The sequence below is a fragment of the Xyrauchen texanus genome, chromosome 37 (genome assembly GCF_025860055.1).
Source record: "Xyrauchen texanus isolate HMW12.3.18 chromosome 37, RBS_HiC_50CHRs, whole genome shotgun sequence".
Taxonomy (NCBI): domain Eukaryota; kingdom Metazoa; phylum Chordata; class Actinopteri; order Cypriniformes; family Catostomidae; genus Xyrauchen; species Xyrauchen texanus.
In genome coordinates this window covers 11,564,360-11,580,209 of record NC_068312.1, presented here as the reverse complement: position 1 = coordinate 11,580,209, position 15,850 = coordinate 11,564,360, and the positions used below count along the sequence as shown (strand labels likewise).

The 15,850-nt window shown below is 37.5% G+C and overlaps 1 protein-coding gene across 1 annotated transcript in view; it reads left to right on the top strand.

Moving 5' to 3' along the window:
- adgra2 (adhesion G protein-coupled receptor A2) overlaps window positions 1–15,261 on the top strand; it is a 102,946-nt gene extending 87,685 nt beyond the window's left edge. Inside the window, exons 14-19 of the mRNA XM_052109332.1 lie at window positions 484–692; window positions 3,058–3,185; window positions 4,753–4,876; window positions 5,012–5,160; window positions 8,677–8,766; window positions 10,648–15,261. Coding sequence (XP_051965292.1) covers window positions 484–692; window positions 3,058–3,185; window positions 4,753–4,876; window positions 5,012–5,160; window positions 8,677–8,766; window positions 10,648–12,106 — 2,159 coding nt within the window. The 3' untranslated portion in view covers window positions 12,107–15,261. The remainder of the gene's footprint in view (window positions 1–483; window positions 693–3,057; window positions 3,186–4,752; window positions 4,877–5,011; window positions 5,161–8,676; window positions 8,767–10,647) is intronic.
- Window positions 15,262–15,850: the final 589 nt, after the last annotated feature.

Below are 15,850 nucleotides of genomic sequence, written 5' to 3'. Positions count from 1 at the left end.
ACAGACCAAAATAAAACTCCTTTTTCACTGTACATCTTGACAGCAGTCTCATTCTTATAGTGCCATCTAGCGCTCTGCACATGCATCAAGCACTAGGAAGTGTAATCAAGCTTGAAATCATGATCGTGCCAAGAGACTGCAATGACAAAAGATGTACAGTGAAAAAGGAGTTATATTTTGGTCTGTTCTCACCCAAAACCAACTGGATCGCTTCAGAAGACATTGATTAAATGGAGTCATATTGATTACCTTTATACAGACATTCTCTCCTTTTTGAAGCTTCAAAGACCTGGCCATCATTCACTTGCATTTTATAGACCTACAGAGCAGAAATATTCTTCTAAAAATCTTTATTTCTGTACTGCTGAAGAAAGAAAGTTATACACATCTGGAATGGGATTATTAAATACATTTTGGTGAACTATCCCTTTAACAACCAATAAGATCTCAATTTCATACTGCCTATTTCTTTCCCTATTTCAGATGGATGCAGCATGTGGAATCAGTCAGATCCCATTATTGTGTCATTACGACACACGTCTCCTGGAAATGAACCTGTTGCTGCTCACTGGAGTTTGCATGCCCTGCAGCATTCTGGCAGTTGGAGTTTAAATGGCTGTCAGTTGGCCCATACCGATGCATCCATCTCTACTCTGCGATGCTCTTTGCTTAGCAACTATGCTGTACTTCAGGTAAAATTGGAACAGCCTTTAAAATATTCCAAGACTGTACGTAAATTTGCAAATACGATATAGAGCACATATAGTACAGTATATCCAGTACAAGGAATTTCACTGAGACAAACTGAAGTTTCTAAGAAAGCCGATATCCTGCATACTGAGATGAAAAATCTGAAATAAATCGCCCCCCCCAAAAGTAACTGGCCACTTCAGCCACATCTTTACAACCACCTGCCTAATATTGTGTAGATCCCCCTCATGCTGCCAAAACAGCGCCTATGATATTCTTCTCACCACAATTGTACAGAGCGGTTATCTGAGTTACCGTAGATTTTGTTAGTTCAAACCAGTCTGGCCATTCTCTGTTGACATCTCTAATCAACAAGGCATTTCCGTCCACAAAAATGCCACTCACTGGATGTTTTTTTTAGTTTTTGGCCCCATTCTGAGTAAATTCTATAGACTGTTGTGCATGAAAATCCCAGGAGATCAGCAGATACAGAAATACTCAAACCAGCCCATCTGGCACAATCATTCCATGGTCCAAATCACTGAGATCACATTTTTCCCCGTTCTGATGGTTGATGTGAACATTAACTGAAGCTCATGATCCATATCTGCTTGATTTTATGCACTGCACTGCTGTCACACAATTGGCTGATTAGATGATCACATGGATGATTGTTGGTGTCAGATGGGCTGGTTTGAGTATTTCTGTAACTGCTGATCTCCTGGGATTTTCACACACAACAGTCTCTAGAATTTACTCTGAATGGTGCCAAAAACAAAAAACATCCAGTGAGTGGCAGTTCTGCTGATGGAAATGCCTTGTTGATGAGGTAACTTAGATAACCGCTCTGTACAATTGTGGTTAGAATTATATCGCCTCAGAATGCTATTCTGAGATTTGGGTTGCCACTCTTTTGGCAGCATGAGGGGAACCTACACAATATTAGGCAGGTGGTTTTAATGTTGTGGCTGATCGGTGTAAAAATGTATGAATGCCATTGCATCACATAACAAAATATCAAACTAAGCAAGAGTAAATGAAATTAACTTGGGACCAGTTGGTTAAAAGTAACAGGAAAATGGTTTGAAAATTAATGTTAGGTTTAGTAACATCTGTTTGATGATGACTAACATGTTTTTGTGAAATGCTTGTGGCTTAAAGGGATGGTTCACCCAAAAATGAAAATTCTCTCTGAAAAAAACTGACCCTCATGACATCCCAGATGTGTATGACTTTCTGTCTTCTGCAGAACACAAATTAACTTTGTAGAAGAATATCTCAGCTCTGTTGGTCCTCACAATGCAAGTGACTGGTGAACAGAACTCTGAATGTCCAAAAATGACATAAAGGAAGTATGAAAGTAATCCATAAATCAGTGGTCAAATCCATATATTCTGAATCAATTTGATAGGTGAGAAACTGAAGTCATTTTTTACTATCAATCTCCACCTTTGACCAGCCCCAGCCAGTAGGTGGCTGAATGTGAAAGTCACTTCCACACCAGAAAGTGGAAGCAAAAGTAAAAGTGAAGATTTTCTGTTAAAAAATGACTTCAATATTGGTCTGTTTCACACCCACACCTGCTATATAGCTCCTGAAGATAAAGATTTGACTACTGGAGTCGTATATATTACTTTTATACTGCCATTTGGGCCTTCAGAATTCTGGCATTTTGAGGACCAACAGAGCAGAAATATTCTTCTAAAAATCTTTATTTCTGTACTGCTGAAGAAATAAAGTCATACACATCTGGAATTGCAGGAGGGTGATTAAATAATGAGACAATTTACATTTCTGGGTGAACTATCCCTTTAAGTGTCTAATTCTTTTTAGGGCCACTTCATGTCCATTTCATTGACTGCTTTCTTTCTAAAAAATGTAGGAAAATTGGGTAACTAAGTCTAGTGTATGACAGCATACCGATTACTGTAATAGCCCTATTGTGGTGAATCTTATCTTACTAATGAGTTCCTCTAGCCTGCCCACCCCTAGTGGAGTTTTATAGTCATTCCTTTACATAGGGAGGACAGGTCTCTCATTACAAACACACATTTTACTTTACATGTCTTTATCCTAACATTTGTCAAAAGGATTTTAACATTCAGCTGGAACAGCTTGAACTGTTTTTGTTATCAGAAAAATTGTATGAATTTTGATAGGAGATGGGTGTTTTTGACCAATAATGGAAACCTCTTGGCACTCAAGCTGTATTTCTATAATCATATTTCCACATTTTTACATCAGAGCAGGATTAATAGCCACTTGTGTCATAGAGAGTCCCAGGAAACTCTTTTGGGGCCTGAATGTTTCCAAATATTCTCCTTCTTACTACTTTTCGCCCTCTATTACCTCTCATTCATATTTCAGGAGATGCCAGATTTCCTGGGTTCTCCTCCAGTTCCAGTGGAAGTTCTTCACCCTGTGATCTACACCTGCACCGCAGTGCTGCTTCTCTGTCTGTTCACCATCATCATCACCTATATACTGCACCACAGGTATTGATTTAAAAATGTTTCTAGTCCAACATGATCACACAATCGACGTGCTGTTTCCAAAAGTTCATGTACATGTTTATTGTCCGGAAATCAACCTCATTCTGTCAAATTACAAATTAGGGAAATGATAACACATTGCACAATCAATCTCTAAGACATGGGTTCTGGCCCATGAAAACCAGGAAATAATTATATTCTGTGGGATTCTGATGTTGCATTTTCACTCTAAAATTTAATTTTTACTCCACTGATGGTTAGGTTTGGGCTAGATCATATGGTTAATAAAAATGCATTCCTTCTGACAGTATTACACCATTTAAAACAAAAAATATGGCTTGCTTTTGTCCATATTTTACCCAGAAACAGGAGCTCACACATGCCTATATGGTCAACAACACTTCCTGCTTCGGCCACTGGGGGCAGTGGTTCACATTTCGATAAGCATAGACCGATTTCAGCAGACCACATTGAAAATCAAAGATTGTTTTCATTTAAACATGGAAATAAACAGAAAGTGTACAAACAAAGAAATGATATTACTCCTTTGTACAAGGTCAGATTTCCACATGTTCTTTGGAACATTTTCAAATCATGATGGATTACATGGATCATCAGTTTTTGACAAAGTGTTTTTATCAAGTCACTTCACATGGCAGCCATCTTTGGAACGCTCCCTGGGCAGCTATTTTCTATGTAAACAAGTAGCATGACAGTGCAGCTGTAACGGTAGCCAGCTGGTATGTGATAGCTGTGTGGTATGTGTAAACTTCACTCCCCTGGCCTCAAGAGGCGCACTAGCGGCTGAAACTAGAGGCTGCAGCTTTCAGCCTCCTCATTAGTGCGCTCACCGGTTCGAATCCCGTTCGGAGCAGGTCAAGCAGGACCGGTTACACAGCTCCTATCTAATTGATTAGGGAAAGACTCCAAAGCAGTTGCTCAAGATCATGATCAAAGAACATATTTCAAATCAGCAGTAAAATCTGATACTGTTATTGTAAACTGAGCTTCTTTACCTAAGATCATGCTAAAAACAAATCACTTTTCCCGACTTATATACTGTAGTTAATGCACATTCTCGAGTTGATTGACAGGTGATGTCTGTATTTAAAAGGTGGTTGGCTCTTTTACCTTTAGTGCAGGACTTCCTTTTTACATCCATTTACCATTGGCCGTTAAAATACATTATAATAAATACATGAAAATACACATTACAATTTCTCCCATTCATTTTAATAGAAGTGACCTCTCTCTGCTAAATAGTCTCTGGGTTTTGCACAAACTTGTGGCATCCATACCAGCTTGAATGCATGTTGCCATTACAATATGAGGACATACCAAATACTAAGAAATTCTGAAATTCATATACAGTACATTCTTTTGACCCAAATTTGTATGCTGATAATATAAATGTAAACAAAATTTTATAAAATAAATTTGTATATAAATAAAAAAAATGCAAAAAAAATAATTTTCATTGTCGTCTGATATTTTTTGACTCCACTGTATATGAAAATACAAAGATTGTTTAAAATATGTAGTTTCTTAACAGATTGCTCTCTTTCTTCAGTTCTATCAGAATTACAAGGAAGAGTTGGCACACCCTCTTAAACACTAGTTTCCACATCGCAATGACATCCGCAGTATTTGCTGGAGGCATCACTTTGACCAGCTACCCAATAGTATGCCAGGCAGTAAGTTCCCATTTTAATTATACACTTTCAAACACAAGCCAACAGCTGCCCTGCATAAAATCTAAATATTCTTATTCATTTGTTTTTAGATTCTAACGTGACTTTACTTGTTGTTTACTCATGTATATTTGTTAGGTGGGGATTGTTCTTCACTACTCCTCTCTGTCCACTCTGTTATGGATCGGTGTTAGTGCCAGAGTTATCTATAAAGAAGCTTTATTGAGGTCTCCACAACAGCTAGAAGGCGATACTGCTGTACAACCAACCCAGCGCCCAATGCTCAGGTCAGTGATGTCATCATGGAGGGAATGTTAGCATTTGTAGCAACTCATAATGTAAAAACAAAGCATAATGTAATAAGAATTACATTATTGATGTAAAAAAAAAATCAGAATGTAATAATTTTCTCAAAGCTAAATAAAATGTTGAGCTCATAATGTAATAATGTTTTTCGTATAATATAATTGTCACATTATGAACACACTGTAGCAACTTATAATGTAATCACATTAAATATGTAATAACAGCATATACTGTATATGTGAAACAATTTAAGAAATGTAGGCTTATTAAAAATTATTAAAAATGACTGATTTTGTGATTATGACCTCGCTTTGATTCAGAGACACATTTTAAATTGTATGCACTACATTCAAAAATAAAGTTTCTGCTTTCTAATGATGTAATTATTACTTTTCTAATCAATGTTGAAATATAATCATATAAATGGCCGTCATAAAAACTTGTTCATAATCTATGTTTCTCTATAGAGAAGCTTTTCATTTTTCAAGCTAACTAATGAGCTAAGGACATTATTGGCTAAATCTTCCTAAGCGTTAGGTGACAAGTTCTACACAAGCTGTTATACTGACGTCTCCCATTGGTTGAAACAGCCTAGGCACATACATGAGAGATGATGTGTGAATGTACTGTAAGTTGTACTGTATCTTTCAACATGCCCTTAGATCTACATTCATGTTTTGTTTCGTGTTATAACTTAAACTGAAGATAATGATCTGTGCTGCCGTTTGAACTGAGGCAGAGACAGTGATCTGTCACACACAGCATTAAAGACTATCAAAAAGACATTCATTATTTTGATTTCGTGATCAAATTGTCATAGTTTGAAAGCTGAGACTTGTTTTTATCGAAAACACGTAAAATATAAAAACTGTCAAAATTTAAAAGTCTCAGTTGTTTAATTATAAACGTATATTTATACTACAAGCCAGGATCAAGTCGAGCTACTGTATAATCATTTAAAAGGTGGCTGTCATAAACAGGGATTTGGACTGTTGCCCAGGCACCTCCAACCCCAAAGGGCCCAGAGCTCTAAATCATTTATTTATTTATTATTTTGTGATATCTATTATAAATCCATGTAGATGTCAGCCTTATGTGAAATACCATTTGTTCTACAGAGAACAGCCTTTGATTCACAAAACGCTTTCAAACACAAAGATTAGATGCAATTTACCCTGGCTGTGTACAAAGCTATAAGCGACAGAATTTGTGCAACAGTATGGATGATGTTAAAAAGTCCTGCTTGCATTTCATGTTTAAAGATAAAGAGAAAGGTGCATTAATACCCTAAATATTTGCACGGTAACCTTGTAATATTTGGTTAACCGTGACAGTTCACGAATGGTTATTTTGTTTTTTGTCGGGAGTCAGGACTCAGGAATAATGAACGTTTATTGCCATGGATGCGTCAATCAAAAACTCAGATAGCAGGGAATAAAGTGCACAGTGAGCTATGAGTCTAAATAGCACAATACATAGATATTCAAATGAAAAAATCACATTAAAGTCGAACAAAAATAATCTCTGTCACTGCCTGCAACATAGTAGGCATATTTTTAATCAAAGGAAAAATCGTAATTTTTCCCAGGCTGGTTCAAAGACGTCCATCCAGTGCGTGTTTACATGGTCTCGACGCACATGGAATAGCCCATAAATTGCCCTATAGCCTACATGAAAAACTGACCTGAACCTGGTCGTGGGTACCATCGGACTCAGATCGGGTTGAAGACCTCTAAACACATGAAGAATAACCAAATGGTGATTTTGGTATTTGAATACCGTGCACATCCCTGTTAATAACGCATGATAATGGATCAGTTCATGATTAAAAAGTACATACAATTGGTCATGTAAGACATTGCTCCAAACTTTTCTTCTGTCAATTTGCAAAATCCAACCAAATCTGCCAAGCGTCCTATAGTGCATAAAGGTGAATGTAGTCACGCCATGGGGGGCCTCCATGGTGTACCGGCCCATGGGCCTCTCAGTTCTTAATCCGTCCTTCTTCATAAACGCTTGACTCTAAATTCCAAACAATTTTTAGACATTTTACAGAATTAGGAGATTTATTCAAACATACATTAAATAATTTATAGACATCATCAATCACAAACTAAAGGAGCTTTTTGACCAGCATACCAGCATACATTGACCATCCGTCGGGATGATTGCAGTACTTATTTAATAATATGCTAACATTTATTTACCTGAGTTGTATTTCAACATACAATATTCATTTCAACTCTTGGAAATTTGTGCTGAACTCTAATAATCGGATGGATGGATGGATGGATGGATAGATGGATAGATAGATAGATGTTCTTATTCAGAGATATATGATTTGTTACTTGGTTGCTAGGGTAACCCCATCTATTTGCTAGGCAGGTACCAAGGTGATAGGAGGATAAGGAGACTTAAATCAGTCAAATAAAAATATATTTACCTATTATTTTGTATTCAGTGTATAGTTGGAACCAGAATTAGTAAGTGGAATTGGCATTGGGACCAGAATCATTAAAATCATTATGATGTTTACCCGCAGTTCAGTCATGACATTTGCAAAGGCTTATATTAAAATTGACACTTCCAGTGGGGAAATGATGGATAGGGCAGTACAGGAGGAAAAGGGCAATAGGAGCTTTTGAGTTCAACTGAATGGACCACCATGATGTAAACGGACTAATCAAAGACCTCCATTGTCCACATTAAAGCTAAAACCCATCTGCTGTTATGGACAGAGTCAGAAAGAGGAATAGAGAAAGAAAGAGAGTGCAAAGTAGGTGGGGAGTGAATGGAAAAAGAGAAAAGTAGACATGCAGTCGAAGTTGTAAATCAAACAAATGATCAGGCTAACTTTTCATATGTCCTCAGAGACATGCAGGGCTAGCACCTCTCAAATTGGTGCTCGATGCAGAGGAATGTGACCCTCTGATGGGTAACATGCATTTTGGGAGCTGCGGCCCTGGAGTCATGCATGCAAATATATCCATTCCTTCTAGTCTGAGTTCTCCCTGTATTACATATTTCACCCTGAACCTCCGTGCTCTCCACATACCCTAGGGAGGTCTTCCCAGATCCCACGCTTGCCCCCTGGGATAAATCATTCTATAAGTTTCCTCATTTTCATTCCACTGTCTGGAGGCCAGACTGAGCTCTTCAATGATAGACAGGAACACAGAACTGGCTTAATGTAGACCACACAAACTTTTTTGAAGCCTGGAAAAGGGAAGATCTGTAGAACATATAGTGCAACTGAACAATAAAAGTGGGATAGTCTGTCCTTTATTTGTATATGTGCAAGACTTATTGGGCTAATTTTATTGTCCCCACAAAATAAAATACTATTATATGCATGACAGTGATTTTACCATGGTTAAGAGGTGGTGTTAGGCATGACACAAAGCATCCTACAGTTCATACCAGTTTTATAATGACATTTATTAAAACATTTCTAATTGTCTGGCTGTCTCTGTCTATATCTCTATTTCTCTCTGCAGGTTTTACTTGATAGCTGGTGGTGTCCCGCTTATTATATGTGGTATTACTGCAGCAGTTAACATCAATAACTATGGAGACAACATTCCCTAGTGAGTACTGTTTTTAAAACATTAAAGTAATAATTCTATGTTCTCAAACTACTTGTGAAAGTAAAACATTAAAACAACTACTAGTAAAGGGGATTGCACACCGGACTCATCAGGCATGCAATTCTAAACCATTGTTTTCTTTTAATGTAGATGTAATGTAGGTGTTGAGCTACAAAGGGCTGCTCAAAATTCTGCTGTTCCACTCTTTTTGTTTAATTAAATTCAATTATATTTTTCCCCAATCGTTATCAAGGGACATATTATGAACTTTAGCCTGGGATAAAAGATATATTGTGTATAGACAATCTTTCAGTAACAGGTTTGTCTTTTTGTGCTTTGACAGTTTGATTCTACAGAATAAATGCATAATAAAAATCGCCCATAAATCTTTCTGTGTGTACGGTTATGCAACTTGGTGTTCATATAGAATGAACTTAACTATTTAAGTTAAGGTAACTAGATGCAAGTAGACTTAACCTGAGATTTGCAATGTAAATATTGTTGCTTAATAATTTTAATTGAATAGTCTCAAATTTAGATACAATAACACAGTTTAAAAGAACATTAAGGTGAAAACTGATTCTAGGTCAAGTGATCAAATGAACCTAATTTCTCTACAGAAATGCATATACTGCATGTCTGTACTTTAGTTGTCCTGTGTATGCACACCGAGAAATGTAATACTATTTACAGGGTAAAATTTGACCAATTGGGACACAGATCACCGTAATGGTGACATCACACAAACCAACTATTTGCAAAAAAATAACACAAATAATACTGCAAAAGAGCCAAAACCCCTCTATGAATTGCTAATAACAACTATTTAAATACTCCCATAAGTTCCCTTTGAACAAAGATAACATAATCCAATAATTAAAGCACAAGGCATTGTGGGTATTCCCCATAGCCGCAATTTTATACTCAATAGTTTGAGTTATAAACACTTAAAATCTTAAGTCTATGGATTTTTTTGTTGAGAAAAATAAGTTCAATTAACTTATATTTGAGTAACGAACCCAAAAACTTTTCGACTTTTCGAGTAATGTATAATTAAAACAACTTGATTTTTCCAGTAATGACAACATTAGGGTTTACAGTGGTGAATAGATTCAAAGCTTTGGATTTCCACATCTATTAACTGCTTGACACGTTTTGTGTGCTTTGTCCTATCTGTGATGTTCCGTGATGGAGCATAGCACTTCTCGTCTCGTCATTGCCTGACTGTATATTGCTCTGGACCCCTTTCCTATTAAAAAATACTGTTTAGAATTTGTTGTGGGACCCCCTGTACCTTTGGGCCCGTAGAATTGTTACCAACTTTCACCCCACTAGCTACGGCACTGATGGCATGCTTAATACATGTCAGTCTATTGGTGCAGCTTTTGATTTGTTTGCAATAGGACCCGGAACATAATCATATTTTTGTATACTTTAAAATACATAATATTTTCACAGGGCTAGAGCGCTGTATTGACCAGTCAGCATCCAGGACCATAACTCTCCATTCTACAATAAGAATGATTTCAGATTTCATATCAGTGTTAACAGTATTTAAGCATGAATTAAGTGATACAAATTACAAAGAGGCCTCTCACCATGTGATATTTTTATTGCAAATTTTACAGTGTTTTTGTCACGTTATAGTCATTTAGACTGGTGGCATACTTAATGTAACATTTATTTGTAACATATTAGCTTCTGTTCTTTAACTGACTCTCTGATACTTATTGCAAATGTATTACACATGCTGACCCACTCCTTTAAAGCCACTTTAAAATGTGCCTGTTTAATACAGAGCTTGCTTTGTGTTTCTGTAATTTGAGTAATTACAGCCTTTGCCCTCTCTGACCTTTTTCACTGCTCCTGACTCCTCCGCAGCTGCTGGTTGGTATGGAAACCCAGTTTCGGTGCTTTCTACATTCCAGCTGGATTGATTATTCTGGTGACCTGGATCTACTTCCTGTGCACTGTGTTTTGCCTGAGGCACCGAAACTTCCAGAGTCCCAAAGATCCTCATTGCCCCGCCTCCAGCCCCTCCCCCTTGCCGGAGAGCCAACCAGCACTCAGCGGCAGCACCAGTCTGCTCTCGACGGATTCTGTTGTGGGCCCGGTACATGCAGCGGTGGAAGACCAGTACTCGTTGAAGGTACAGTGTTTGGTGCTGGTGGCAACGCAGTTTGTGTTTGTGGGACTGTGGTGTTGCGGTGCTATGGCAATTTGGCATGTTGACAGAGAGCAAAAGCTCTTGAGTTGCCTCTATGGGGGAACTGCCACCGGATTAGGGATTTTCTTGGTGCTCCATCATTGTTTCAAGCGTTTGGATGTCCAGGCAGCATGGCTAGGCTGTTGTCCTGGATATCATCAGTCTCAACCCATGCCAGCCTATAGCCACCCCTGTACTGCAACCGTTGGAGTTCAAAGTAGCTCAGATAGAGGCTCGCAGCTTTTTGTAGCCTGCCATCCGCCAACAGACCCCAACCATTACTCTTCTTCAGCCAGGTCCTCATCTACTCCAAGTGGAACTAGTAGCATTGGTGCTGGAACGTGCAAACTCACCAACCTTCTCCAGGTGACACAAGACAATGCGAACAATGCAACCCGAGCACCAACAAGAACTAATACAAGTACAAGCACAGAGAACAATACCAACAACAAACCTGCCAATAATATGCTGCCCAGTCTGAGCAGCACTCTGCCTGCTCAGCAGCCTCAAAGGAGGAAGGCTTGTAGTAGAACCAAGGGTGGCAATGGCCAGTACCATCACAGAGGCGATGGCAGAGGGCACTATCGCCTCAAAGCTCTCAGAGCAGGTGGAGGAGGTAGCATGAGCGCTTTAGGACCCTCTGGGACAGAGCAATTAAATATCCACCATCTACCCAAACATGCTTCCAGTGAGAATGGAAGTCTACGGAATAGCCATTCAGAGAGCCAAAATGGGCCTCTAACCAATGGGCGGCACAGAGGGGAGGGACTCATGACAAGCCCTTCAGAAGGAAGCGACGGAGGTAGCAGTGGAAGTAGGAAACCTTTTCCACTCTTGCCGTCGGTGGCCAGTAGGGTTGCCATGCAGCAGAATGCTCAACGGCGCAGTGCTAGCAAAGACAATCTGAAACTGGCGGCTGTGTCTGAAAGAGAATCCAAGCGGAGCTCATTCCCTCTTAACATGACAATGAATGTCACCGGGACAGTCACTGCGACAGCTTCATTGTCAACAGTTTCAGCACCAAATGGAACACTAAATGGTTCTGTGATAGAACTGGACACTAGCGGGACGGACCAATCACAGGGTTCGGTTAGTATGAAGAGCAGGGTTTGGAAAAGTGAGACAACAGTATAATAGTGAGCTGTGGTATAATTGTAAGAACTGATGTTTAAAGTTTTTTGAAAGTGTAACAGGTGTGCTTATCTCTCCACAAGAGTAACATTTGGCTTGTTTTATGATCAACTTTGCATATTTAAAGGTGCACTCGATAATTTTTGGCTCATTAAAAAGTTTACTCCTTGATAAAAGAATTGTAATTTTGAAACTTATGTATAAAATCATGAACACTCACATGGGATGAAGACTGTAGTCATATCAGTAACCTTATAAAAGCTGTTTTATTCTACAAGGAGAGGGTTTCCTCATGGAAGCGGCCATGTTAGCATCACATGACCAGCTGAATACTACTAGCTTAATCTCAGTAACCAGCCTGTTATTGGACACTTTCACTCATGGAATAAACTGAATCATGGCTGACTGTGAATAGTGAAGTTCTATAATGGCATCGGTATCTGAAAACATTTGCATTTAAATGTTGCTGCATCCACACCACTAGGTGTCAGTGTAAGTCCAAGACGACACGCATAAAAATTACTGAGTGCACTATTGAAGGATAGTTCACCCAAAAATCAAATAATTCACCCTCATACTGTTACAAATTCATGACTGTTTTCCTCAGAACATAACTAGAGAAGCTGAGAATGTTTTCATTGCATTTTTTTTTAAAGTTTTTTTTTTTAATGTTGTTGTATGCAATGAAACATTCTGCCTAAAATATCATTTTGTGTTTCACAGGAATAAAGTCATACATGTTTGGAACAATATGAGGGTGGGTAAGTGATAGGTCATTTTTGGAACAGTCAAACTAACGTGGATGCCAGATAATAGTCACTTGTTTGTCGGCAATGCTTTCAGGAGCTCTAGACATTGTGGTGTCAAATGAAGGACATTATGAGGCCAAGTTACATTTTAGAAATATGAAAAAAGAAAAGGGGTGTGTATACAAAACCTGACGCCTCTAAAAATAGATTGGCGGAGGAGTTGGTGTAATAAAATATGCAAAATAGTTTTTGTGCTTTTGTTTGTCTGTAATACCACTTAATCTAACAAATTTGTTCGAAAGCTATGAACAAAAATCTTTTGATTTTGAATATGCCAAGTGATATGTGAGCATTAAGTTTCATTTCTGACTATGCATATCGATCAAGATGGATTTCAAGTCCATGTGGAGACAGCTATGTTTGTTTCCCAAGATGAGTATCTTGTTTCATTTATATGTCTGTAAGAATGTACATTATATGTTATGTATGTATTGTTTGACATTACAGTGTTAATTGAACTTCATTAACTCTAGCACTAATAAGCATGCATCCTATGGTCAGTCCAACATGAATATGGAAAGCTATGACTTCCATTCCAGAAATTCCATCCAATGTTTATTGGTAGTAAGGATTTTGTTCTTTTCTGCTGACGCTGTTGAGCAGAAAGCAAACGCTTGGGAAAAATGTTGAATCATAGTGTCCTCTACTGGGTAATTTCTGCCATTGATCAAATGCACTGAAAATAAATGCCGTTGTTGGACAAATGATATCATCAAAGAGACAACTGCTGCAGTGGTCACTCTGTAGTGACTGAGGGATTGGATGATTGTTTGTCCCTACTTGTTCTGTTGTAGTACCATGTATAACATGGACATTTTAGCACTTCGTTCAGGCCTGTTTTTCTCATGTCGCAACCTGATGGCTTATGTGAGCTTTTTACGTATTCTTATGAATAATAATGTATTTATATTATACATATCAGTATTAATATTTTGGTGGAACTGTTATTAGCCTATGCAATTTTATGATAATCAGTATTTTACAGCGGATTGGTGGCCTCATCATTTTTATAACATATTTTGTAAATTACCAAGCTTCATTCAGCCCAATAAATGCATTGCTATTACTAAGAATTTGCGATCTACCAATAATTGTTATTACTCCCTTCAAATCATGTCCAAAAGTTTGTTATCCAATAGCAAGTAATTTGCAGTTTGCTATTCCTTGATCTTTTGTTCCTCAAGAGTATCAAATAACATTGTCTCATGCAAATCAAGAATGAACAATCCCAGGAATTGTGTGGTCAGTGTAAGATCTTCCAAGGTTCATCCAAGGCCCATAAGTTACAATTTTTTAGTGCTGTTATTTTTAGACCTTTGTCACATTGTGACAAAATCAGAAGCGAAATGCATTGCCTGTCTTTAGCTTAAACTTTAATCAAAATGAAAAGAATACCTTTAAAGAGTGTTTTCAGGGATGTTTGCATGCCAAAGATGCTTATGGTTTAAACACCTTTTAGCATTACAGTGATGAGCTTATTTACAATTTTGTCAAATGTTACAAACATATTTGCCTTTTACCCCTACAAGCCAGAAATCTCCCTCAAATTGGGTAAATACTCACTATTATCAAAGAACCAGTCCTCCTCTTGAAATTCAAATGAATGAAGCATTTAATATCATGATGTCCAGCGTCATTAACCATTCTTATCAGTTTAGCCATGAAGATTGATATAGTTATCAACATAATGTCATTACAGATGTCCATGTGCTATTTTATTTTGGATGTATATGATGTCAGTAGTTTTTGGTTTGAGGTGTCATCTGAAACTATGACAGCAACAAAAAATCTGCAGTCAAATACATGAAGGTTGTGGCCTGCACAAAGTGTGCCACATGTATATAATATTTTTTCTTAGAAAGAATGTACATTTTGTGCATTATGGTTTCATGTGACATTGTGATATTTGCATGAGCAATTTTCTTTGCCTCTTGGTAGGCCTAACTTCTGATGGTCAGTATAAATTCAATGTTATCTTAACTATTGTTTTAATTGTCATCTCGAAGTTAAAAAAGGGAGATTTCAGTAATATCTTAAATATTTATATTTTTGTCACTCACGTCAATTTAAAAATGTTAGCAGCCTTTTTGTACCAATTTCAGTAATATATTTGTCATAGATGTTAAGATTGTGCCTTATCAATGATCTGATGCAAAATAAAGGTTTGGAAAAAATTGCATTAATTCTAAATTATTTTGTTTGTTTTAGAAATTTACTTGAATGTATCGTGTGTGACATAAATAAGAAAAGCTGAGAGCGATACACACCGTTTTGCATTTGGCAATTACGTAACTTCTGTCTCAATGTAATATGTAAATTGACATATTCCAAAGCAAATAAAGCCTATCAAAAGTGGCCCTTGTTTTATTGACATACACGCTGTCCAATCAGATTACAGAACTGTAGCTTGGGGTGGGACATACAGTACAGTACACTGACACTGAGAGCATCACTGACTGTTCACATTCTCATCATTGATAAAGGCTGTTTTGAGCAGTTAGCTCTTGTTAAAGTGTTTATCAAATAGAGCTAAGGAAATCTATCATTCATTTGCCACTGTTGTTAGATGTACATCCTCTACTGTATGTTTTTTAGTGTTTGAGGTTAACTCCCAAGTTTATAGCCAGTGTAGATGCAAAGTTTACTAATAAACTGATATTATTAATTGATCTGTCTGAATAATTGCAGACTGATCCTCTCCAGTGTGTAAATCTGAGAGATGATAACTAATCGGCCTTTAAAACGACTGCTCAGATGACCACTTTCTATTTTTGTCTTGCTGAAACAGTCTTTAAAACATGTGCTTTAACAATGATTCATGTGGGCTGCTGATAGGAATTTAGAAAGTTTCCTAACACTGCTTTATAAATGTGGCTGTAATGATAGATTTATAGTCTCTACAATGAAAATATTAGATGGGATCTAATCCGTTTATACA